Source organism: Sturnira hondurensis, unplaced genomic scaffold, assembly GCF_014824575.4.
Source record: "Sturnira hondurensis isolate 20B ecotype Veracruz unplaced genomic scaffold, ASM1482457v3 Scaffold0015596, whole genome shotgun sequence".
NCBI classification, from domain to species: Eukaryota; Metazoa; Chordata; class Mammalia; order Chiroptera; family Phyllostomidae; genus Sturnira; species Sturnira hondurensis.
Window position 1 is genome coordinate 7,961,094 of NW_028088227.1, and position 25,380 is coordinate 7,986,473.

Here is a 25,380-nt window from a genome sequence, read left to right on the forward strand (position 1 = left end):
TACACAAAAAAGATTATAAAAATTCAAACTTCACCATATCTTTCCCAGTTGATCATAAAATAATTTCTTTCCAAGCTACCAGGTCTGAATATAAAAGTTCAAAAACCAGTTTCCTAGTGCAGAGCCCTATGGATGTACCTCCCACCTTTGGTTTTTACATGAGGGTGCACCTCCATTCAGTCAGTGTCCTACTTAGCAAAGGCTGTGACTTCTCTGTTCATTTGCATNATAAACTAAGGGGGGCAGAATGGTGGGGGAGGGAGGGTGCGGGTGGAAGGGATTGAAGGGGGGGAATAGAACAACTGTAATGGTATAATCAATAAAATATATTTTAAAAAAAAACAATGTCATTTTTCACTTTCCAACCAGTGAAAGATCTCTTTTGTATTACACAAAAAAGATTATAAAAATTCAAACTTCACCATATCCTTCCCAGTTGATCATAAAATAATTTCTTTCCAAGCTACCAGGTCTGAATATAAAAGTTCGAAAACCAGTTTCCTAGTGCAGAGCCCCATGGATGTACCTCCCACCTTTGGTTTTTACATGAGGGTGCACCTCCATTCAGTCAGTGTCCTACTTAGCAAAGGCTGTGACTTCTCTGTTCATTTGCATATTGTTAACTATCTTTACCTTCAATTTTAAATCTATAGAAAGCAAGAAAACTCAATGAAAAAAATATGTGTAAAAATGCCCTCAGTAAATACTTATTATCATTACCAAATATTGCTTGAATCAGTTATACAAAAGCTATTCATTTTTTACAACAGTGTGCTAAATAACATCTCAATTTTCACTAATTAATATATATAAATTAACTTTTTTCTTAACTAAAATTTTTATTAAAGCAAATGGCCAAAATTACATCACATTTTGGTTTGAGAAACATAAAATGACTCACAAATANTTTAAATCTATAGAAAGCAAGAAAACTCAATGAAAAAAATATGTGTAAAAATGCCCTCAGTAAATACTTATTATCATTACCAAATATTGCTTGAATCGGTTATACAAAAGGCTATTCATTTTTTACAACAGTGTGCTAAATAACATCTCAATTTTCACTAACTAATATATATAAATTAACTTTTTTCTTAACTAAAATTTCTATTAAAGCAAATGGCCAAAATTACATCACATTGTGGTTTGAGAAACATAAAATGACTCACAAATAAATGAACAAAAGAAAGACAATCTGCAAAAATACCACTAAACAGAATGTAATACTGAATGGCAACTGTAATTTTAAAAATTTTTTTTAAATTTTAGATACCATTAAACATGATTTGGAAGGCTGAAATAATTTGTAGATCCTCTAAGAATCTATCTTGGCAGCTGTCAGATACCAGAAAACATATCTAATGGTCTCTGCCCCCAGTTGCCGGCACACAGCTCCTAAAACTCTCATAATTTTCCAAAGTGATTAGAGTACTAGGAGCATCTTTTGTTCTAACATTTGGTCTTTGGTGTCAATTTTTAACACAGAGCTCCTAAATCCTTTGGAATGTCCTGGGTGATAGCAGTGTCTTTTGTTCTTCTGAAGAAATTCTGGGTAGGCTCTGAGATGGAGGCTGGTTACCAAAAAGACCAAGCCATGACTAGCAGGTTAGAACTTTCAGACACATGCCCCATTCTCCAGCAAGAAGAGAGGGGCTGGCAATGGTGGTAATGATCAACATGCTATGTGATAAAGCCTCCATAAAAGGCCAAAAAAATATGGGACTCAGGAAGCTTCTGAGCTAGCGAACACATCCACATACCAGGATGGTGATGTACCCCAACTCCATGGGAAAAGAAGCTCCCCAGGACCCTCCCAGACCTTGCCCAAAGTATCTCTATCTGGCTGTTCTTCAGTATCCTTTATCATAGCCTTTAATAAATTGGTAACTGTGTCCCCCTGAATTTTGTGAACTGTTCTAGGAAATAAGCAAATCCAAGGGGGAAGAGGTTATTAGAATCTGCACTCTATAGTCAAAATGGACAGAGGTTATAGGTAATCTGGAGACCTAATACTTTGGGACTGACATCTAAAGGGGGGACAGACTTGTGGAACTGAGCCCTTAATCTACAGGATTTGATGCTCTTTAGGTAGAGAGTGTCCAATTTGATTTAAATTATAAGACTCCCAGATGGGGTTGGAAATTGCTTGATATAGAGAATAAGAGTCCGTGTATCTGGTGTCAGAGTGTTGTTTGAGTGTGGTAGTGATATGAGAGTAAAAGAGAAACACAGAAGACTGGGTTTTGTCAGAACAGTAACAATACAACAAATTCTAATACTAATAACCAATACTACTGATCCCAACAAAGAGGTTATACAGGCCAAAGAAGGCCATAATGACAGATTCTATAAAGCACTGGAACAGTAGCACGGTAGCGGCAAGACAGTACAGTTGAGCAAAATAACTTTAAGACCTTACTGTCTATAGATCCCCTTTTCCTAGCCTGTTTCTCCTATTCCACTAATCTTCTATGCTTTTTTTTGCTGTTGAAATTTATCTTTAATTACATTTTATTAATTATGCTATTACAGCTATCCCAACTATTCTCCTTTGCCCCCTCCACCCAGCACTCCCGACTCCGTAAGACAATCCCCCACCATTGTTCATGTTCATTGTCAAGCGTGTAAGTTCTTTGGCTACTCCCTTTCATATACTGTACTTTGCATCCCCATGGCTCCTCTGTAACTACCTACTAGTACTTCTTAATCCCCTCACACCTTTACCTATTCCCCTACACTGACTCTCCCATCTGGCAAACATCAAACCACTTTCTGTATCCATGATTCTGTCTCTGTTCTTCTTGTTTGCTTAGTTTGTTTTTTTAAGCTCAATTGTTGATAGATATGTATTTTTTGCCATTTTATTGTTCATAGTTTTCATTTCTTTTCTTAAAGAAGTTCATTTAACATTTCATATAACAATGGTTTGGTGATGATGAACTCCTTTAGTTTTTTTCTTGTCTGGGAAGCTCTTTATCTGCCCTTCGATTCTGAATGATACCTTTGCTGGTTAGAGCAAGCGTGGCGGTAGGCCCCTACTGTTCATGACTTTGAGTATTTTTCCCAATCCCTTCTAGCCTGCAAAGTTTCTTTGGAGAAATCAGCTGATAGTTTTATGGGAACTCCCCTATAGGTAACTAACTGCTTACCTCTTGCTGCTTTTAAGATTCTTTCTTTAGCCCTGGCTGGTGTGGCTCAGTGGATTGAGTGCTTGCCTGGGAACCAAAGGGTCAAGGGTTCGATTTCCAGTCAGGGCACATGCCTGGGTTTCAGGACCTGGGACCTGACCAGGCCCCAGTAGGGGCGCACAAGATGCAACCACACATTGATGTTTCTCTCCCTCTCTTTCCCCCTCCCTTTCCTCTCTCTAAAAATAAATAAATAAAATCTTTTTAAAAAAATAAGTATTAGGTGGACATTGAAGGGCAACTTGGAGAAGTTATTATACTTGCTGAGGTTGCACAATAAATGGTGATGTCTGGCTTTAAACCTGAGTGTGGTGTAAATGCTTTCACCTAGTATGTCTAAATCTTAGAAAGTCCTCATTAAATAAATGGATTAAGGGAAATAACTAAATAAAAGGAGAGCATTATGTCAAGGTGGAATTCAATGACTCTTAGAGCTGAAAGTAGTTTTGAGTAAAACTACTGACCAAAGATTTAAATGGCTAAGAGAATAAAAGAAGGTGACATTGGTACCAAGAAGTATAAAGGACTCAAAGATTCTTCTAAGTAAATGATACAGAATGTAATTCTGGTCTGAAGCATATCAAAAGTCTGAACAGAAAAAAAGGGCTAACATAATGGATTTGACAATGTGGCTGTTTTATACAATAGAAGCAGCATACAGTTAGAAGGAAGAAGTCCAATTGCAACTTGGAGAGGTTAGAGAAGACCATGATCTATTAATACTGTGAATGTATTAAGATCATAAGTAAAAAGACTATTACAAGATGGAAAAAATCCAAATTAAAAGTGGGCCAAATTTAACGCTACACAATAACACATTAACCATTTCTCAATGGCTGTTTATTCCTAATTGAAGTGGCTAACCACATACAAAGAAGTGTAGCTGCAAGGATATATAATATATAAATGCAAATATTATAAAGGTATTAACGCCATGGACTTAGAGATGAGCTATTAAAACCATGTAATTTTTTGAAAGAATAAAAAACTGAAAAGAGGGAGAGCTCAAGGAGAAAACTGTATCTGAATCATTATGGTGTACTGAGAGGCAGAACTAATAAGCAGCTTATACCCAGTTCTATACATTAGTGATCAAGATTCCTAAACTAGTATCTTCATTACTCTTTATTGTTCATAGTTTTCATTGGCATATTTCTGGCATATTTTACTCACACGATTGTTCAAAGCAATCATTTTATAAAAGTCTAGACACATATGCCCAAACTTAGTCTCTAGTTTTAGTCTCTTTAGGGAAACTAAAGTCTCCTCAATAAAAGTTGATTCTCCTGGTCCTTTAAAACAAAAATACAATGACATGTCAGCAGAATTTTAGAATCTCTTACCACTGGCAAAAGGCATACAAGAAAATAAACTCTTCCCAGAAAAGCCTACAAGAGACAAAGCTCAGAGATGCTGCTACCTATTGATGTGTAATATTTTACAACACTCACCTAAGCAGTTTGTGACCATTTGTTGTGGCAACTTCAGCAAGGCTTGTTAAAATCTTCAGGTACTGGCTCTCACTTTGCTGAGACAAATGTTCTAGAACTTGCCGTAACTAAATGTTTTACAAATTAAAAAATGTGATTATATAGTAATCCATCAAACTTTATCAAAAAATTAAGTACTAATAAGTATCCCAAAGCCAATCAGCAGAAATCAAGTCCTTTAGTCATTTTGCCTTGCATAAATTCAAAACCTAATATAGAGACAAGATGATATAAAATCTTTGTTCAAAGTCACCAAGGAAGCAAAAATATATATAAATAAAGCAGATACCACTAAGTTTATTTATAGAAATTTAATTCTAAAATTTAAGGAAAATTTCAGTGCTATTAGTCTAAATACTGAGTGCTGTAAACTAGTGAGTATCAATCATAACATTATATTCCTGTTAAGAAAGACCGGAGACCCAGAAAAAAGAAGACTGCTGGGGCCAAATATTAGCACAAAGCTTATTAATTATTATATAATTCATACTTATCTTCTAATGCAAATAAGAAAATTTATTGTTATTATAAATAGTAAGTCACAATAAATTTATTGTATTATTGTAAATATTTGTATTATTACAGTAATAAACATTACATTTATAAACATTGCATTATTACAGTTATAAATATTATAACACTTATAATAAAATTAATTATAAACATCAGGATATTTATAATAATAAAATTAAGAAACACATTTGTAAACTGCCATATATGCTAAGCATGCATAAAGCTTGTTCTTTTACAAGCTGCTAGCACAATTATATTACCATGTTTTCTCGGAGATCTTCATTTTGTGTCATTTGAATAATTGTCTGGAAAAGCCTAGGGTGATACTGAATTAACACTTCACAGGTCTCTCCATATCCACCCTAAAAAAAAAGATTTATAATTATCTAGGTTTAAAAATGAAGTTCCTAAAGGAAAACTTGGGGGCTGGGCCCACAGCTTAGGAGCGCAATCCCACAAGAGGGCCCCAACTTGGGAAGGCAATCACCAGTCCAGGCCACCCATACTTCTGACTAACCAGATGCAAGCCAGGAGTTCCCACAACCCCTTCGTGAGTGTGATAATTTGCTAGAGGAGCTCAGAGAACCCAAGGAACCCCTTTACTATTACCTGTTCATTATAAAGGATGCAACTCTGGAACAGCCAATGGAGGAGACTCTTGGGGCAACATACATAGAAAGGAGCACAGAGCTTCATGCCCTCGCTGAGCACTTGGACACCCTCACCAACCCAGACTGAGAAACTCACTTTTTTGGACTTTTAGGGAAGCTCCATAATATAAGCATAATTGGTTGAATTATTGGTCATGAGTGACTGAACTCAAGCTGGAGCCTCTTTCCCCAGAAGCGGGGGAAGAGGGTGCCCTCTTAGCCACATGGTTGGCTCCTCTGGCAAGCAGCCCACATCTTGAAGCTATAAGGGGCTTTCGGCCACTAGTCATCTCATTAATATACAAAAGTATAGTCTTACACTCTGGAGATTTCAAAGGTCCTAGAAGTTCTTGTGTCATAAACTGGGATAAAAACCAATGCATATTTCTTATATCATAGCTCTTTTAAAGAGCATATTCTTCACAGAATAGAAATCTTTGGACCCAACCTCTCACTTGAGAAGAAAAGTGATTTTACCAGTCTGTCTCCATGGTGAAGGAAGGGCCTAAGAATACACAGTAACAACACACCTGCACACACAAATCCAGAGGGGTTACACCATTTTTATCCGGCAGGTATTTGGCTCCTCGTAATAGAAGAATCTGTGCTGTGTCTCTCTGACCATGACTACAGAAAGAGAACAAAATTTTAAAAATAATCACTTTAATTTCAAGTTATTTTCCATGAATGGACAGTTAATATGAATGAACAGAGGATGAACAATTTTTAAAAAGTGAGGGAAAGATCTGAACTACATCCTCAACAATCAGGAAAACATTCGCAATGTTAAGTTGTACTTTCACTGTAGATAAGAAAATGACTTATTAAATCTTACACTTGAACTTGGAATACATTACTTCCAATAAATCATAACATTTTTGAAGTAAGTAGCTGCTACTTAGGCTGATGCTTTATTTTTTTCTTCCAGTCACTTCCTTCTTAGCTCTAACCAGAATTTCTTCCTACCATGCAAATCTAAAAGACCTCATTACTCAAAATAAAAGCATATTTTATGGCACTTAAATATTTGGAAAAAAGTAAAATGAAAAGAAATATCAAAGTAAGAGAATGGGGGAAGGGTTAGGGTTGGTTAGCCAAAAATACCACGTAGCTTCCAATATTCATTTTATCAACCCACTTTGTTTGACTTCTGCTGACAGCTATTCGATCTGACCTAGAATGGATAACTCTTTTATCCACATCCCCCATTCTCTCCAATTACTACTCTCTTTCTAACAGGAACAAAATTAGAAACAATTCTTTCAGCTAGGAGGCAGTTTATTTGGGGGTAGCTTTAAATGAGATAATCTGATCTTAAATACAGGAAATAAAAAACAAATGAACAATTCAGGGACATTAAAGTTTTAAGCTAATTTTATGAAATACCCAAGGAAGTCATACAGTTTGAAAGAGTATCTGATAAAAAAATTTACTTTGTAGATGAGAAAAGTTACTACCTCAAACACGGGTAAAACTAGAACTCAAAGCTCTGGTTTTCTAGACCAGTAGTCTTTGCACAATACCATTACCTGAAAAGAAATGCTATTTCACAAAAAGAAAGACTACACAGATTTCTCTGAACCTTAAAAAAACCTACTTATTCCTTTTTTACAAAATGACACTGTGGAAAGTATAATTTATAACCAATTGGAATTAAAGATTAAAAAACAGGATCCTACTATAAATTTTGTGGCAGATAATAGTTATATCACTATCTTGATGTTTTATGTAACACTGATTACCTTCCTTAATACAAATAATAATAGGCCCAAACTAACTTAAGAATAATTTCTAAAACACTAAGCTGTACACACGAAATCAATACAAAATTAAAATTTTTAAGTGAACTATATCTAATTTACTCCAGAAAAAGCAAATTAAGAAACTATGGATTTAAATATTCATGTGTGCAATCTTTCCAATTGAACTATAAACTTTTTGACAATACACTTGTTCCATAGAACTAAACATGGTAGTTGGTTTATAATATATACTCAATACAATTGGTGAAATATATTACAGGTTTTAACTTTAGATTCACTTGACAAATAGCATTTAAAAAGATGCTACATTACAGAAAATTACAAAAGATATTTGAATCTTAATTTATTTGAGGATCTATAGATGACAAGCATAATATTCAGTTCTTTGTACAAAGTCTGATTTAATCCTAACATTGTTATAAAATAAGCATTCACTCCATTTTTCATTTGAGAAAACCATAACACAATGGAGTTGCTCAAACCCAATAGTTACATAGCACAGCAGAATTTAAATCTAGATCACTCTGATGTCAAAATCTTTCACTGATATCATATTGCTCTACCAAGATGAATAAAGATATGGTTTACCTCAAACAATAAACAATTTAGTACTCATGAAAGTATGGTATCAGGTGCAAAGGGAAAGTATGCTTTGAGAACACTAACGGGGGAATCACATAGTATGAACACAGATCACTATATACAAATGAGACACTATTCAATATATGCAGCTTGTAAAAAGTCTCAAAATAGGACTTCTGGCCAAGATGGAGGTATAGGTAGATACACTGTGCCTTCTCACACAACCAAAAGAAGAACAACAACAAATTTAAAAACAAAAAACAAGCAGAACAGAAAATCAAACTGTATGGAATTCCAATAACCAAGGAGTTAAAGAAGACACATTCATCCAGACCAGTAGGAGGGGAGGGGACAGGCAGCTGGGTGGAGAGGGCTTGCAGCAAGGCGGTGGCTGTTGGACTGGGTGATGCCACATTTGCATGCAGGTAAACCGGGAGAAACAACTGGGGAGTGAGAGACATGGCAACCCAAGGCTCCAGCGCAGGGAAATAAAGCTTCAAAGCCTCTGACTAAAAACACCCGTGGGGGTTGAGGTGGCAGCAGGAGAAACTCCCACCCTCACAGGAGAGTGCGCTGGAGACACCCACAGGGTCCTAGAAGGTACACAAGCCCACCCACCCGGGAATCAGCACCTGAAGAGCCCAACTTGCTTGTGGGAAGCGGGGGAAGTTAATGAAAGCCAGCATAGAGCAGAGCAAGTGGCACTGTTCCCTCTAGGACCCCTCCTCCACATGCAGCGTTGCAACGCAGCAACGTGGGTTGCCCTGCCCTGGTAAACACCTAAGCCTCTGCCCCTTATTTGTAACAGGCACCCCGAGACAAAAAAGATATGGCCCAAATGAAAGAACAGATCAAAGCTCCAGAAAAAATGTAACTAAGCAATAAAGAGATAGCCAACCTATCACATGCACAGTTCAAAACACTGGTTATCAGGATGCTCCAGGAACTCACTGGGTACTTCAACAGCATAAAAAAGACCCAGGCAGCAATGAAGGTTGCATTATGTGAAATAATCTACAAGGAACAAACAGTGACAGGAAAGAAACCAGGACTAAAATCAATGGTTTGGACCAGAAGAGAGAAAGAAACATTCAACCAGAACAGAATGAAGAAACAAGAACTCAAAAAAAAAAAATGAGGAGAGGATTAGGAACCTCTAAGACATCTTTAAACGTTCCAACATCTGAATCATAGGGGTGCCAGAAGGAGAAGAGAAAGACCAAGAAATTGAAAATGTATTTGAAAAAATAACGAAGGAGAACATCCCAAATCTGACAAAGGAAATACACTTCCAGGAAGTCCAGGAAGCTCAGAGAGTCCCAAAGAAGTTGGATCCAAAGAGGAACACACCAAGGCACATCATAATTATACTAGCCAAAATCAAAGATAAGAAGTGCATCTTAAAAGCAGCAAGAGAAAAGGAGAAAGTTACCTACAAAGGAGTTCCCATAAAATTATCATCTGATTTCTTGAAAGAAACCTTGAAGGCAAGAAGGGGCTGGAGAGAAGTATTCAAAGTCATGAAAGGCAAGGACCTACAACTTACTTTTTTATACTGATTGAGATCTATCCCCATCAAGAATATGCCAATGTATTTGGGGGAAAGTAAGAGGTTAGCAAAGATTAAACTATCAAGAAACCTGTAGTGCACCTAACACACTTCTGATTTCTCAAGCACTTTCAGTCTTCTAACTTCAAGCTCTTTCAGCAACATGATTTGAAAACTTGGCATAAAGTACAATATTTTTAGGGAATGCTTATGAAACAAAGACACTGTATTTTTCCAATGGTCCTTCCCTATTCTATATGTTTACAATTTTCAGTCTATGGGCTGTTTAAACCCAATTTATTTAACTCTGTTGCCTCACAGGACATATATAAGCATTTCCATTTCACAAACAATGCTTCAGAGGTCAAGAAACTTGACTAAATTTTCAAAGCTTTGGGCTGCTTCCAAAACTTAAATGCTTTCTCCTATACATCTCAATACTTTTTAAATTTAATTCAAAATAAAAAAAAGTTTTGATAGTTGATTCTTAAATAAGATACATGATAATATATCTTAACCAGTAAAATCTTGCGTTAAATTTAACTTTTTAATCTTCAAGCCCTATAATTTGTCTGCAGGGTCAAGCTGTTTTAATTCCCACATTCCTTTCCCTTTTGTTTATCAGAGACCACATACAGATAATAACTATATCTTTAATATATAAGAATACCTAGAAAACAAAAATACTATTAAACGACTGCTTATAAATGAACCATATTCCATATCTATTGTCCTGCTCTAATACAATTCATTTTCCAGTTTCAATTTTAATCAAATTCGCTTAACCATCTTTGTTCAAAGAGATCCAATGTTTGCTAAATTAAATATTAATGATGGGGTCCTGGCCAGGAAGCTTAGTTGGTTACAGTGTCATCCTGATACGCCAAGGTTGCTGGTGTGATCCCTGGTCGGCACATACAAGAATCAATCAATGAATGCATAAATAAGTGGAATAACAAATCAATGTTTTTCTCTCTCTCACTCTCCTTAACTCTCTCTCTCTAAAATCAATTTTTTTAAAAACTTAATGATGGGACTATAATACCAGCAGAAAATACTTCTGAAGGTTTTTTTTTTACCATATCCCTATGCTTAGACTAACTATATGAAAATACCAGTTCTGTACAGTACTATACTTATATTTTTCTATTATATATGGCATTATTTTATAGAAAATGTTTCTCAAACATGTAGTTATAGTGACTGATTCATTCAAAAACGTCTATTACGCATTTCAGCAGAAAGCACTGTACTGCACATTGACTGTAGTGAATAAAATAAAATTATTGCTTTCACTGAGCTTTTGGTCTAGTAGGGGAGACACACTATAAACAAGTAAATAAACAATTACAAAATATAAAGTACTGTGAAATACTTTGTAATTGCTCATAATGCTATAATAGAAAATGTGGGGAGAGGCCCTGGCTGATGTGGTTCAGTGTATTGAGAGCCTGCCTGGGAACCAAAGGGTTGCCAGTTTGATTCCCAGTTAGGGCACAAGCCTGGGTTTTGGGCCAGGTTCCTGGCTGGGAGCCCACAAGACCACACATTGATGTTTCTGCCCCTCTCTTTCTCCCCCCATCCCCTCTCTCTAAAAACATATAAAATCTTTAAAATAATAAAAAAGAAAATGTGGGGAGAGGCAAGGAGTCAGCCACATAAAAAGCCTAGGGAAGCACATTTCAGGCAAAACAAACAACATGTAGAAAAGCCTGATGGAAAGAGGCGGCTGTGTTGGGGGAACTCAAAGACAACCAATGTGGCTGAAGAACAGCGAGCCAAGCCAGAGTTCGACCACACAGGTCTCACAGGTGAGTGCAGAGTTTGGATTTTATATTAAATGCAACAAAGAGGCACAAAAAAGTTTTAAATACAAGGTTTAAACACAAGGGAACAAGACCAATTCATTTTTTAAAAAGATCGCTTTGGCGGCTGAGAAAAGAACGGATGGACGGAAAGCAGAGGAATCAGGAGGGCCAGTTAAGAGACTACTGAAGTACTCTAGAGAGCGGTAACAGCTTTAACCAAGCGGTTTCAGTGAGTCAGAGAGAACAGAGAGATTCAGAATATATTCTGAAAGTGGAATTTACAGAATTGACTAATCATTTCCAAGTTAAAGGCCAGAGAAATACAAAGAGAAGTAAAAAACAATGATCCAGTTTCTGGTTTAAACTGGAAGGATATAGGTTCCAATGACTGAGATGGGAAAAACTGAAGGTTTGAAAAGGAAAATCAGAAAGCTGTGTTTGGGACACGTGTTTGAAAAGTTAACATCAATATTCCAGGAGACTCGCAAGCTATGGTATAAATCAGGTGGATGTTCAAATCTAAAGCTTCAAAGGAAGGTCTTATCTAGAGATAACCCCTCAGGATGGGATATAATTTCACAGAATCAAATATTATTTATAAATTCAGGATACTATGGAAAAAACTAGTTTTCTAGTCAAGCAACCAAATAATAATTTTAGAAAATAACTGAATTTAGATAAGATCTAAAGTCTACAACTCCAAAGTCCTTGCATTCTAACTCAAGGTTGTCCGATGGTGATTTGCATCAGAATTCCTAAAGAGACGCTAAACAAGAAGAAAACTAGGTATTTCAGTCTAAAATCTCCAATAAAATGATATAGAACAGGAAAAAGGATAAAGAAAAAGAACAGCTTTCGGAAAAGCTGTATATATGAATTCAAGAGCCTAACTAAATTATTATAATTCATATACTCTAAACTGAAGAGAAGAATCACTAGTGTATTGTGAACTGTTGCTAACTGCAAACTATATTTACACAACATTGTGCGTGCGTGTGTATATCTATGTGTGCGAGGGTGTATGTTTATAATTATTATATTGTTACCTCCACAAGAACTGGGGTATATTTATTACTGTATCACTAATGCCTATAATAATGGATTGTAAACAATGAATGCTACCTAAATGTTTGCATATTACATAAATGAATCAATGAACAAATGTACACTTTAAGAAAATTAACCAGGACAAAGTGCAAAAATAACTTAATGCATAATTTAACTTTTTTTTTTTTTCAGTTACAAATCCAGCCCTGGCTGGTGTAGCTCAGTGGATTGAGCACGGGACTGCGAACCACACGATCGCGGTTCAATTCCCAGTCAGGGCACATGCCTGGGTTGCAGGCCAGTTCCCAGCAGGGGATCCATGAGAGGCAACCATACATTGATATTTCTCTCCTTCTCTCTAAAGATAAATAAATAAAATCTAAAACAAAAAACAAAAAAAACAAAAAACAAATCCAGAGAAAGCAAAGACATGACTTGACTCTGGACCAAGACATACTTTAACATCTTATCTCACTGGAACTGACCTGGTACTTAAAAAAGTTAAAACTATGGAAATTACTGTATTATGTGTTCTCTTATTACTTAATAAGTAATTAATCTAAAATTTAATCATCAAATAAATCAAAAGCTCCATTTATACCATATAAAGACAATATAATAAAAAATACTTTTCCTCATGCAGTTAAGTAACAACTATAATGCTATATACTATATTTTAAAAGACAGCTCAGTATTAATGAGGAAACAAGAGAGCCTTAGAAAATACCTTAGAAAATGTTGGTGCCTGGAAATACAGCTCATACACAACATTCTTTAATGACAGTATCTGGAAATATAAAATATGATACCTGCAAGCAAAGTACAATGGAGTGGCTCCTGACACATTTGGCCTGTTAATATCAGCACCACTGTCTAGCAAGCATTGCACTGTCTGGGGAGAAAAGAAACAATTAAAAATAAAGTCAGAAAAGTCAAACAAAGACAAAATTATCACAATTTTTATCCATTCAAGGAAAGTTCTTGCCACAACTTGAAGCTCTAAGGATTGAGTAGGAACATGACAATTAGGATGGCTGGACAAATTCAACTTTCAGTAAGCTCTCTGAGTTTCTCAGGCACTATACAATATATGAGAAATTATCAATGTAATATAAACTGTGTTAAACTGGGAAGGCTCTAAGAAGTTGGCACAGAGAGCTACCAAAGAAATTAAATTTGGCTAGTACATCCCTGGCCGGGTGCGTCAGTTTGTTGGTACATTGTCCTATACACCGAAAGATTGCTGGTTTCATTTCTGGTCGGTCAGGGTGAGTACAGGAGGAAACTGATGTTTCGCTCTCACACTGATGTTTCTCTCCACCCCTCCCCACAATTCAATAAACATATCCTCAGGTGAGGACTTTTTTTTTTAAGTAGCCTTAATTAAAAAAAAAATTTGGCGCCCTGGCTGGAGTGGCTCAGTGGATTTAGCACCAGCCTACCAGCCAAAGGCACACTGGTTCAATTCCCAGTCAGGACACATGCCTGAGTTGTAGACCAGGTACCCAGTCAGATGTACGCAAGAGGGAACCACACACTGATGTTTCTCTCTCTTTCTCCCTCCCCCTCTCTCTAAAAATAAATAAATAAAATCTTTTAAAAAATGTTTTAAAAAATTTGGCTGGCACAAATAAAGAATTTAATTTAATTTTACATTTAATCTAAGTTTAAACAGCTATGCATGGCTAGTAAATTGAATGGTACTGATCTAAATATTTGAATTTAAAATACAGATTTTTTGCCTCTAAAAAGAAAAAGACATGTGTCACAGCTATAACTCTCTCAAAGTCAAAGAGCATAATTGTTAAAGTACAAAATGTTAAAAAGTTAAGAACACTTTTGCTATTAACAGCAGCCAAAACTGACTCAGTTTTTCTGACCATCATTCCTGTTTTCTCATGTCCCCTAAGCTTTCCTTCTGCAACCGTCAATTACTAACAAAAAAGTAAGCTAATATAAAATCTTAAGAATACATATCCGATGTTTAGGGCTTGAGCAAGGCTTGCCTGAAAACTGTGAGAAGGATAATCTTTTCTGGTTTTAGTCCTATGACCCTCATTTTAATTTCTCCTGAAAAAGAAAATGTGTAAAACTTAAGTTTTGGGAATCAGACTGTTTAATATTTTTTCTGCACTGAACACACATGTTCATTTTTCTCTCTGTTCTAAAACCTGGTGCAACAGCAATAAAATAATCATACCATAAAAACTCACAAGGAAGAACAGGAAGGAATACCACAGCATACTAGATAAGTCAATCAGTTTGGGAACATGGCAAGCAAGTAGAGAAACAGTAACTGAGTTAGCAGATCAAAGAAAACTAAAGTCTAAGTGCCTATAAACAGGGATTCCAAAAACAAATCATCAGTGCTTGCTACAGAACACAAAAAACACAGTAGCCAATACTACCAAGAACTTTGGAACATAGGAACAGTGACACATAGCTAAGAGCAGGAGGACTTGAAAGCCTATAAAACAAACAGTTGCGTCTTCTCCCAGAACCCCTGCTCCCTGGCCCATACAGTTAGCTACTAATGCACCTTACACTGTCCCAGGAGGAAGGTTTATTCTCTGGACAAAGTGAACAGGGAGGTTCTAGGCTGGCAGACATGAAATAGACTTTACTCAGCAGTAAACAATATTTACCTAAGTATATAAACAACTAGTATTATCTAAGCAAAACTTGTGGTGTAATTAGTTTTAGAAATGGGGGGAGAGGGTATGAGAAGAGGATTTAAATTAGTTAAATTCTCACACACCATAACAAGAACTGATTTGGTGCTATCTACAAGTTATGAGCTGAGAAAAGCAGCAGAAGCATGTTATTTGGAAATAGATATTATCAGAAAAGCAAGAAGAATTGAATATTGTTGCCTGGTGATCATGACTTGACAGAGAAGAATGATGGGTAAAGGGGCTATTATTTTTTATTACAAAGGTTTTAATAAAATATTTTGATACACTATTCATGTGTTCTATTCCAAGAGGAACTCTAAAATCTATATAATCTATGTAATATAATAGAAATATTACATAAAACTTTATTATCACCTTTAAACTGAGCACATGTGTTCTAGTACAGCTTTCTGTTTAAAGAGAAAAAAATTAAGCATTTGGGTCATTTTATAAGACCAAATTGAACATTTTCATCATGGCTTTCCCCTTTTTGATTTCTGATCTAGAAGCTCTGTATGGTACCAAAATAGGAGAGGGACAGCAGCAATAATGTTTACTAACTGTTACAGAAATGACAGACAATAAATTATCTCTCAAAAGGCTCAGGAAAGCCCTGACCAGTGTGGCTCAGTGGGTGGGATGTCGTCCTGAGAAACCAAAAGTTGCCAATTCCTGGTTAGGGCACATGCCTAGGTTGTAGGCCAGGTCCCTGGTTGAGGGCTAGCAAGAGGCGATTGATGTTTCCCAAGTGATGCATCCCTCGCATATGTTTTCTCCCTCTTTCTCCCTCCCTTCCCCTCTCTAAAAATAAATAAATAAATTACTTTTTTAAAGGCTCAGGAGAGATGAAAGCAAATATATCAAAAATATATATATATTAGTATGTGATTAAAACCAAGCAATCCAAAGAGTGGTTGAAATAATTAGTAACAAAATATATTATGCATTCATAAAAATTATAGAGTTATCAAAACTATGTAATGATATAATAATATGAATAACTTTAACATGTGTCTGGACACTGTGCAATAGGAATTTATCATTTCATTTAATATATCCTGTGAGAAAGTCAATATTCCCTCTGCTTTTATAAGCAAGAAGCTGAGTCTCAAAGAGGTCAAATAATGTGCACCCCAACACACATATAAACAGAGAAGCAGGAATCAAAACCTAAGCCCATGTCCATCACCACTATGCTATTTACCTAAGTAAGAATTCTGATTTGTCTGAATCCGGGTTACTAATTACGACTAATTTGGTGTATCTCATAAGCTACATTACTCATAGATGACCTAATAATTCCCTATTAAATAAATGCCTAGACAGGTATTCGCATTTCATTTTTAAGTAATGCTAAAACAATATACTTTTTATAATACTTCTCTATTTCTATTTATACTGTAGAGCTTACAGTATATAAACAATTTAGCCATTAGACTACCATATTCTGCTACTGTTCTCTTAACAAAGTGGTGAGACAAACTTAGGGCAAATCATAGCAAGAAAGCAGGATTTACAACATGAACTATCATATGATCCTATCATATCCTTATACACAGGAAATACTCTACAGTTAGTAGAAATTCTTTCTGTTTTTATAAGAGAAAAACACGTGGAAATAGCTCATTCTAGCATTTTATTTTCCATTATAAATTTTTCTATTTTTGTTTTAACAAAATTATCCCAATTAAGATCCTCAAAATAGTCAACTACTAAAAAAAATTGTTGTAGTAAGTTTTCAAAAGCTTTATTTATAGATTGTAGATAAAATGTTACCTGATCACAAACAGGAAGAAAACCCATTTCCCTCAGAGTTAAGATAAAAAATACACAAAGGAATTTGAATGGGAAGAATAAACAATCACCTTACAGCACTGAAATGATCATAAAGTCATCAATCTTTGTAACTTTAAAAAAGGGGGGGGTTTTGCACTTTTTTTTGTAAAAGCTCTGAAACAGGAAGAGAAAGTCCAATACATAATTCAATGATCAATTGGATGGTATAATGGGACAAGGAGCAAGAAAGTCACAAAAAACCCAAATTGCCATTTAAAAAAATTTTCCAGTCTATGTAAATGACTTATATGTACAACAAGGGTAAAATAACTTTGTAACTAGTAAAACTCAGATGGACTAAACTGAGTGTTTATTAAAACAAATACACAAAAGCATTTTGAGAAACAATACTACTTAAAGATATTAAACTATATAGAAGCATACAGCAAAAACATAATTGAAGAGAATAAATTCTGGATCCAACTACTTGAGGATCCCTGAGGATCCTCAAAAGCGAAGATTTTCATAAACAAATACCAATAAATCAGATACAAATTTTTATAAGGACCAGCACTATCAATTCATTATACTTAAAGGTACAAAAGAAAAAAAGTGAGCCCTGGCCAGACAGCTCAGATGGTTAGAACTTCACCCTGAAAAGCCAGGTTTGCAGGTTGGATCCCCAGTCAGGGCACACACAAGAAATAAACAATGAATGCATAAATAACTGGAACAGTAAGTCAATGTCTGTCTGTCTCTCTCTCTCTCTTCCTCTCTCCCTCCCTCTCATCTAAAATCCATTTTGTTAAAAAACAATGATACTCAGAAATGGAAAGAGAATGCCAGAAATAAATTGGTTGAAATGATACGGCAAATGAGTAGTCCATTCCTCCCATCATTCAACAAAAATTTCAAAGTCTATTATGTGCTAGGGACTACTCTAGATGCTTACATCAACTAACAAAAGGGACAAAACTCTGCCTTTATGAAGCTTAAATTCTAGTAGAAAAGGAATACCAGGAGACAAAAGAAATACACAAAATATCTAGTGCACTAGATGGTAATAAATCCTATCCAGAAAAAATGATAGAATTTGAATGACAGATTGGAATTCCATTTGTCTTAGCATATTTCTCACCCTTAAACCTCTATACAAAATACTTCTGTGAAAACTGTTTTGTATCTTATTTTATGGCTTCTCATTTACTTGCAAAAATTAAGCTCAGCAGCTTATAATTTAGTAACTATAAACATAAAAGTATACCAACATAAATAATTGTGGCTGATAGTTGATTACTTCTATTTTTCAAGTTATCATAACACAATTTTAAGAATGACACTGAACTAATATCATTTTATATGCCTCATTTAGATCACCAAAATATGGTTTTAAAATAATTCAGAATTTGAAATTCCCTCCTCCCCTTAAAAAATAATTATTCTCATATTTCTAGACAATCTACAGTGGGGGATGGGGGTCTTCTTTCTTACAGAATAAGAAAGTACCGGGAAGGAAACTTGAAGAAAAAAGCATTGAAAGGGGATTTTCATATGGGCTGAAAAAATCCTTGTAAAGAAACAACACATTTTCAACAGATTTCATGACCTTTCAAATGATAAAACAATATCCTGAGTAGAAAACTAATGTGCAAAGCTAATGTTTGGGTCAATCACAAAAGTCATTTAATTGAAGGCAGTGACTAACGAAGACCACCTGTGCCCGATATACTGATAAATTACAAAGTAAGAAATCCAAGGCAGCTCTGCTTTATCAATGCCAAGTCTCTAAACAACACTGATCCAAGTAAAAAGGAATAGATACTCAACATTAAAACTACAGGTAAAAATCTATTATGGTATTATCATATGCTGAAAGACCAAACAACAAAATCTTTGTTTTATCTTTCATTAAAATTAATTCTGTTTATTAATCAATATCACCCCAATACATTTAATTAAATTTTAAAAGTTCTAAACACTAGAAAAAACTCTGATGACGTGACTTAATGGCAATACACAAATAAGCACTAAGAAAAATGGCCAACTCACTAATCCATGACTGGTTTGTATGTCTTCTCTAGAAGTCTGTCCACATATAACTACAGAGCCTTTGAACTCTCATGCAATATCTAGCAAAAAAAATCAATATTATCCATTCATAAGAGAAAAACCAGAATAATAAAAGAACTTTCTATTTTTCCCACATTTCCCAAAAATGATAAAGGAGAAATCTAACATTAGAATAAATAAAATTACTCAAAACCGAAAAATACAAAAAATATACAATGTTAGTCTATCTTTTGTGCCTCAAGGCTAATCCATCAGTGTTTTCACAAAGCTTTTAATTAAATATGTCTGTCCTATAATCTCTGGATGAAAAGCCTGGAAGCTGGCTAAAGACATCAAGAGAGCTGACTGAACAGAGGGGAGTGAGCACCGTTCCTTAACAAGCCTACAGTTTCAGCAAAAAAATGCACTCGATTCTATCAAAGATAGTCTATAATACCAGTGTCGAAGGACTGCTTTTATGTTTCAGGAGCTTAAATCTACTCCAAGCAGAGTCCAGCTAATATTTTATATGTTTGCCAAGCTTCATATTCAGCATATAAATTTAGCAATATAAAATTTATTCTGATAAAAATAAAATTTATTTTATAAGCAAACTGAAACTTGTCCATAAACTAATCCTGCTGTGTACTCTAACTTACATAAATTAAGACTGAACCACCTGATAGTTCTCTAGGGTTTCTAAATCCAAGTTATTCCAGGGAAACATTAAGTATCTATTTGTGGCAATCCAACACATTAATAAATTTTAACTAATTACAAAAAAAAAGTTACCAAAAAGTAAGTTCAATTTATGGCCAAAAAAATCAAAGTCAATTACACCTATGCAGAATAATGTTAAGTTTCACTACTCTTTCTAAAAATGTGTTTAAAACTCAAATAACACACTAAGCTAACTTACTGCATAAGAGTAAAGGAATCAAGGATCTGGCTAGAGCTCTCTACATTGCCTTGCAGAATCACATTATCCATATTAATAATGCCTGTTAACAGCACCCATACTATCGCTTTTAAGTGTCTTCCAACATGTTTACAACAATTTTCTTAATTATATAATCAGTAGGCAGGGAAAGAAAAGTTGTCAAAGATTATATAATAAGCCAGTTGAATAATCAAAATCTGAAATTATTTGTTAAAATCAATATCCAAAAACAAGTCATAATTTTAATATTGTACAGCTAATAATAACTGACCTAAGGAAATTTATAAAGAATTACATTATTAAGGAGTTATCATTTCTTTCACCTGATCATTCATAAATAGGAATAGTAGTTTAAAATAACAATGCTTATTTTGTATCTATATGAAATCATAGCAAAAATCACTCAACTTCTTAGTTATAACAAAAATTAGCATACCAAATCTTTTAACTTTAAAAAAAGTAATGTAAATCTGGAAAGCATTTCTTGTCATTAAAGCAAGAATATAGTATTCAATTACAAATTCGTTATTCTTTCAATTATAAGGCGTCGTCTCTAATTCTAACTTCACTCCTAACAGTGTGATCATGGATGAGTCCCCTGATTTCCAACTCTGTAAGGCTGAATGCTCCACCCGTAAAAATCTGCACTTAATTGTTAGAAGTATCAATTCAAAGGCAAAAATGTTTTTAATATATTGGCTAAAACATAATTGCAGTTGCAAATGACAAAAACACAATTTTAAATAAATAAAGTAGGTGGGGGAGGGGTTATCATGCATCCTTGAGACTTACTTACCTTAACATTAGATTAGACAGTAAATTTCAGAGAATTTCTTTATCATAGCTATCTTTTTAATTTGAAAAACAATGATGTTTTTATAAATGTTTTCTAAATAGCTTCTTTCCCTCTTTAAAGTTTTATATTACATTTTATAAAAATTACATAAGCAATACGCAAGCTTTTAAGCTTAAACATAAACTGAAAACTTGAAAACCATGTCTACACCAACACCAGTTTTGAATACCTTCTAATGATTTTATGCAAGAACTGGCTACTTTAAGACCATGAAAAGGCCATTTCCACTTGCCCCTAAAATAAGTCACTATGATACCTGACAAAGTATTTTAGACTCAGTATTCAGCATATGGAAAGATATAAAAGGGGTTAAAAAATCAATAATCCCTATCCTATAACAAATTGTCATATCTCATAACCCAATAAATCATATCTAACTTAAGATAAAAGAGTGTGCTTATCTACTGACACAGCCCAGAAATATATGGAAAATTAAGAAACATGGGTAGTATCAGCACAGATATCACCTATCAACACAGATTTTTAGAGGTACAATTTAAACGTACAAATTTTTCAAGATTCCTTCTTTCCCTAATTGAAAAAGGATTAAAGATGAATACAATGATTCAGAAAATGGTCAGTTTTAAACATTATCTGTATATGACCCTTGCAGATAACCGTAATTGATCAACTATGACAGAATGGAATGTCACTCACTAATACAATCGACCCCAAGTCAACATGGTTTTTTTGTACACTTCCTCCTCTACTATATCTGCTAAATCTCACCCTGTAAAACTCATCACCACAGTGAAGTCAGGCTCCCTATAAATCTTCTGAGAATACGATTCTTCAAAGGCGTTTGGCTATGAGGAATTCTCCCTTACTTTACCACACCTGCTTTAGGTTGCAAACCATATGGAATATATTATACTTATACTAACTACCTTTCAATAACTTCAGAAGGCAATTCTAAATTTCTAATGCAGTCTGTAATGCACATGTTTTGAAACAAGAGTTCCTATGTAATTCTTGCTTCTTCACTGATTCAAGGCAACTAAAATTAGCCTTTGTAGATCACTTCTAATCTGAATTCCAGCTTTTCCTACACCAGTTTCTGGGCACACAGATAGGTTTTGCAATCTTAGTAAATGACACTCCACTTATCTGTTGTAGCAAAACAGTGTTTATATCAAAGTGCTTTTCTGTTCTGTGAGAGCTACCAGCAGGACTCACTCTCTAATAAGAATGAGCTGCTTAAAAGCCTGGGCCACTCAAAATTAGAATATTTGAGGTAAACTTTTTTTCATATGGAATACTTTTAAAATTTAATAATGTGGACTCTGAGAAAGTAAAAAATAATGAGAAGGAATATACCTTGAAAACATTGAGTTCATTTTCAGATGATAAAAAAAACAAAAAGCTTAAAATGAACACTGATGTTCAGAACTCATTCCTAGAAGAAAAAAAACAATCCTATATTCTTTTTATTCAACTCTTATTAAACATAAGACAATGCTAACCTTAGCCTCACTATCTTAAAGAAGTGAGATATTCTGTGAACTGAGGTCATACATAAAGCATCTAATCATGTAGGATCCTACACTCTGAATCCAAAGGGAAAAAGTGTTTGCAGAGATGGCTATCCACGATTCCACTAAGAATTCTCTCAACAAAGAGACAACACTCAGATAGTACACAAAAAAAGTAAATAAAAACAAATTTTGTATCTTTGTAGTTGTTGGTGCTGACTTTTCGTTTTGGGTTAGTCTTTGTTGTTGTTATAGTTATGATTAGAAAGTAAATACATAAAATCTATTATGAATAATAGTAAATGTGACCAAAAAACTGAAAGTAACCAGGAAATTATAGCAAAGTAGAAATTCATCTAAAATCTTATGCTTACAACTTTTACATAAGGCAGCAAAGTGTCCTAATGAGAGAGAAAACTATAAGCAATTTTAAAAGCCAATTGTTGGAACATGGGAATAACAGAAAATTTCGGTTAAAGAACAAATGCATTCATTTCAGAACTCTGAAGTCAGCAAGAAAACAACTGTCACTCTAGACCTTGTATCATATTCCAAGGCAGCAAATAGGATAACCCAATTGAAGCAATGTTGGTATTCACTTTTTTACTTTTTAATCCCAATAACTGAGGCTTAGTAGTAACAAATAAAATATGCGCAAGTTAGTTGATAAAAGTGAGAACAAAACATAATTGTTAAAGTTATATATGAACATATATTAAAATTTTAATATATCAGCTACTAAAAATCTACAAATCAGAAATAAAACTGAAATCCAAATTACAAATATTTCAAACAGATTTAAAGCACTATTTTCTATTCCTTTTTTCTACATAAAATATATAAATCTGAAGTCTATGATAAAGAAAACGTAACAACAAGATTTTGCTATAATGCTTCATGTTCCCAATTATGCACAGTAAAAATCTTTTCATAGATTCAAAGTTTTAAAAAATAAACACATGCAACTTAAAATTCTCACAGCTGAATTTACCGTCTTGTGACCATTCTGGCAGGCCACATGCAGCGCCGTCTGTCCCATTGCGTCCTCAACATCGACGTCACTGACATGTTGTACCAGGTCATGGAGTAGTTCCGTCCGCCCATTCACAGCCAGCCAGTGTATCTGTGCGGCCATTTAATTACTTAACATTTATGCAAGAGTTTTTCATATAAAAACAGCAGATAAATAATGCTATTATTTCCCAAACTGCGAGCATAATACACACACCAAACACTAAAATTAAAATGTAAGCCAATATTTTTTCCAGAATTTTTATATGGGGAAAGATGCATCAAGATGTATGTTAGTTACATCACCATGTATTTCAAAATCAAGCACTTTATGGCTCAAAGTAGTTAAGTGAGAACTTAGGATCATTAAAAACTCTGCTTCTTAGATGATCCTGGACTCTATGCATATCTTATCTCTTGAAAAAAGGTTCTGCATATTTTTCTCTCCCCAGAAGCAAACATAAGTTAAAAAGTAATTAGCAAAATAGGTATCATATTCTTCACTTTTTGTATTTTACAAGTAAAGTATGTATAAATAATAAAATATATAGGGAGGATAAAAAAATACCAAGCACCAATAAGTCTATCGCTCAAAGATAATCAATGTTAAAACTTTGGACTATGTAAACCACGCTTTTTCATTTGACTTTTTTCCAATTAAAAAATATATCATGATGATTAAGGACATGCACTCAGTGACAAGACATACGACTTCTATGGGCAAGAGGAATGAACGACCTCAAGACACGAGGCACCTTCAGTGAGGACAGCAAAGGGTGTCTACAGAAACCAGCTACCTGGCTGATATGGATTGTACTGTCTGATGTCGTGAAGTAACCTGTCTCCACTAGACCTGTACACTGTCCAAAGTAATTTTTTCTATGAACAACCCTTTTTAAACAAATCAAAACACTTAAAATCTGAGCAGATAGAACTTAAAACCACTTTATGGAAACATCAACCTGGGCAGCAAGAAAAAAGATATGTAAAATTTTGTTGTTTCCAGTCTGTATATGAAAAAATATACCATCAAAAGAAAAAAATAACTTTGATTAACTAGTGTTAATAACACAGGTTTACTGCCCTGGCTGGTGTAGCTCAGTGGATTGAGCACGGGCCTGCGAACCACACGATCACAGTTCGATTCCCAGTCAGGGCACATGCCTGGGTTGCAGGCCAGTTCCCAGCAGTGGACTAACGAGAGGCAACCATACATTGATATTTCTCTCCTTCTCTCCTTCCCTTTCCCTCGAAAGATAAATAAATAAAATCTTTTTTAAAAAAACACACAGGTTTACTAAATGTGTTAGCTGATCCTTCAACATAAGCCTCCCCTTTCATTTTAAAGGTTTCCATGGAATTTAGTTATTTTATCTTTCAGCCATATGCTAGCTTTTTTTCCCTCTTGCCAACACGTGTAAAAAGGGAAGTCGATTACAAGTGCAAAAAATGTGGTATTCCTTTGTAACTCAAGTCATAAAATGTTCTGTGGTGCTAATCAAAGTTTCCTCTTGCTGATACTAAATAAACTTTTGAAATATAAATATCTGTATCACAAAAACTTCTGTTTTAAAATGGCATTTTGAACACATGCATCAGATCTATTTCTTCCCCAAACACCACTAAAATGACAGTAAAGAGAACTTCATCTTAAAGGATAAACTCAATATGGTAAAGAAAAGAATACAACAGCAACCAATTTTAGAAACTGGAAGCTTTTGTTCGAGTTGTGAAACCCAAAAGCTGAATCCTAAACCAGCAGTAGAGAAAGCCAAGGATGGCGATTCCTATCACAGAACTCCCCAAAGACCTAAGAATCATCGGTCATCACCTCTTGAAGCAGAAGGGAATGTGGGACTAAAACCAGATCAGTTGAAAGATTATTTGATAAGATTTAGACCCTTAGATCCTCAACCCTTCCCTACTCTGTATGGCCAAGAAACACGCCTCCTTAATCTGAGAGAACACAAGAGGCTCAAAAACAAAAATGTCTAGGTAAAGGACACTAGGC

At 34.7% G+C, this 25,380-nt stretch overlaps 1 protein-coding gene across 6 annotated transcripts in view; it reads right to left on the bottom strand.

Moving 5' to 3' along the window:
• The window catches only part of HACE1 (HECT domain and ankyrin repeat containing E3 ubiquitin protein ligase 1), a 102,336-nt gene that overhangs the window by 51,229 nt on the left and 25,727 nt on the right, over nt 1-25,380 (bottom strand). For 2 of the 6 annotated variants that reach the window (XM_037064950.1, XM_037064949.1), the window contains exons 6-10: nt 23,350-23,481; nt 13,400-13,482; nt 6,372-6,468; nt 5,452-5,553; nt 4,640-4,746 (exon numbers count right to left, since the gene is read on the bottom strand). In XM_037064950.1, coding sequence (XP_036920845.1) covers nt 4,640-4,746; nt 5,452-5,553; nt 6,372-6,468; nt 13,400-13,482; nt 23,350-23,481 — 521 coding nt within the window. The remainder of the gene's footprint in view (nt 1-4,639; nt 4,747-5,451; nt 5,554-6,371; nt 6,469-13,399; nt 13,483-23,349; nt 23,482-25,380) is intronic. The other 4 variants (XM_037064952.1, XM_037064951.1, XM_037064954.1 and 1 more) reach the window with 2 other exon arrangements.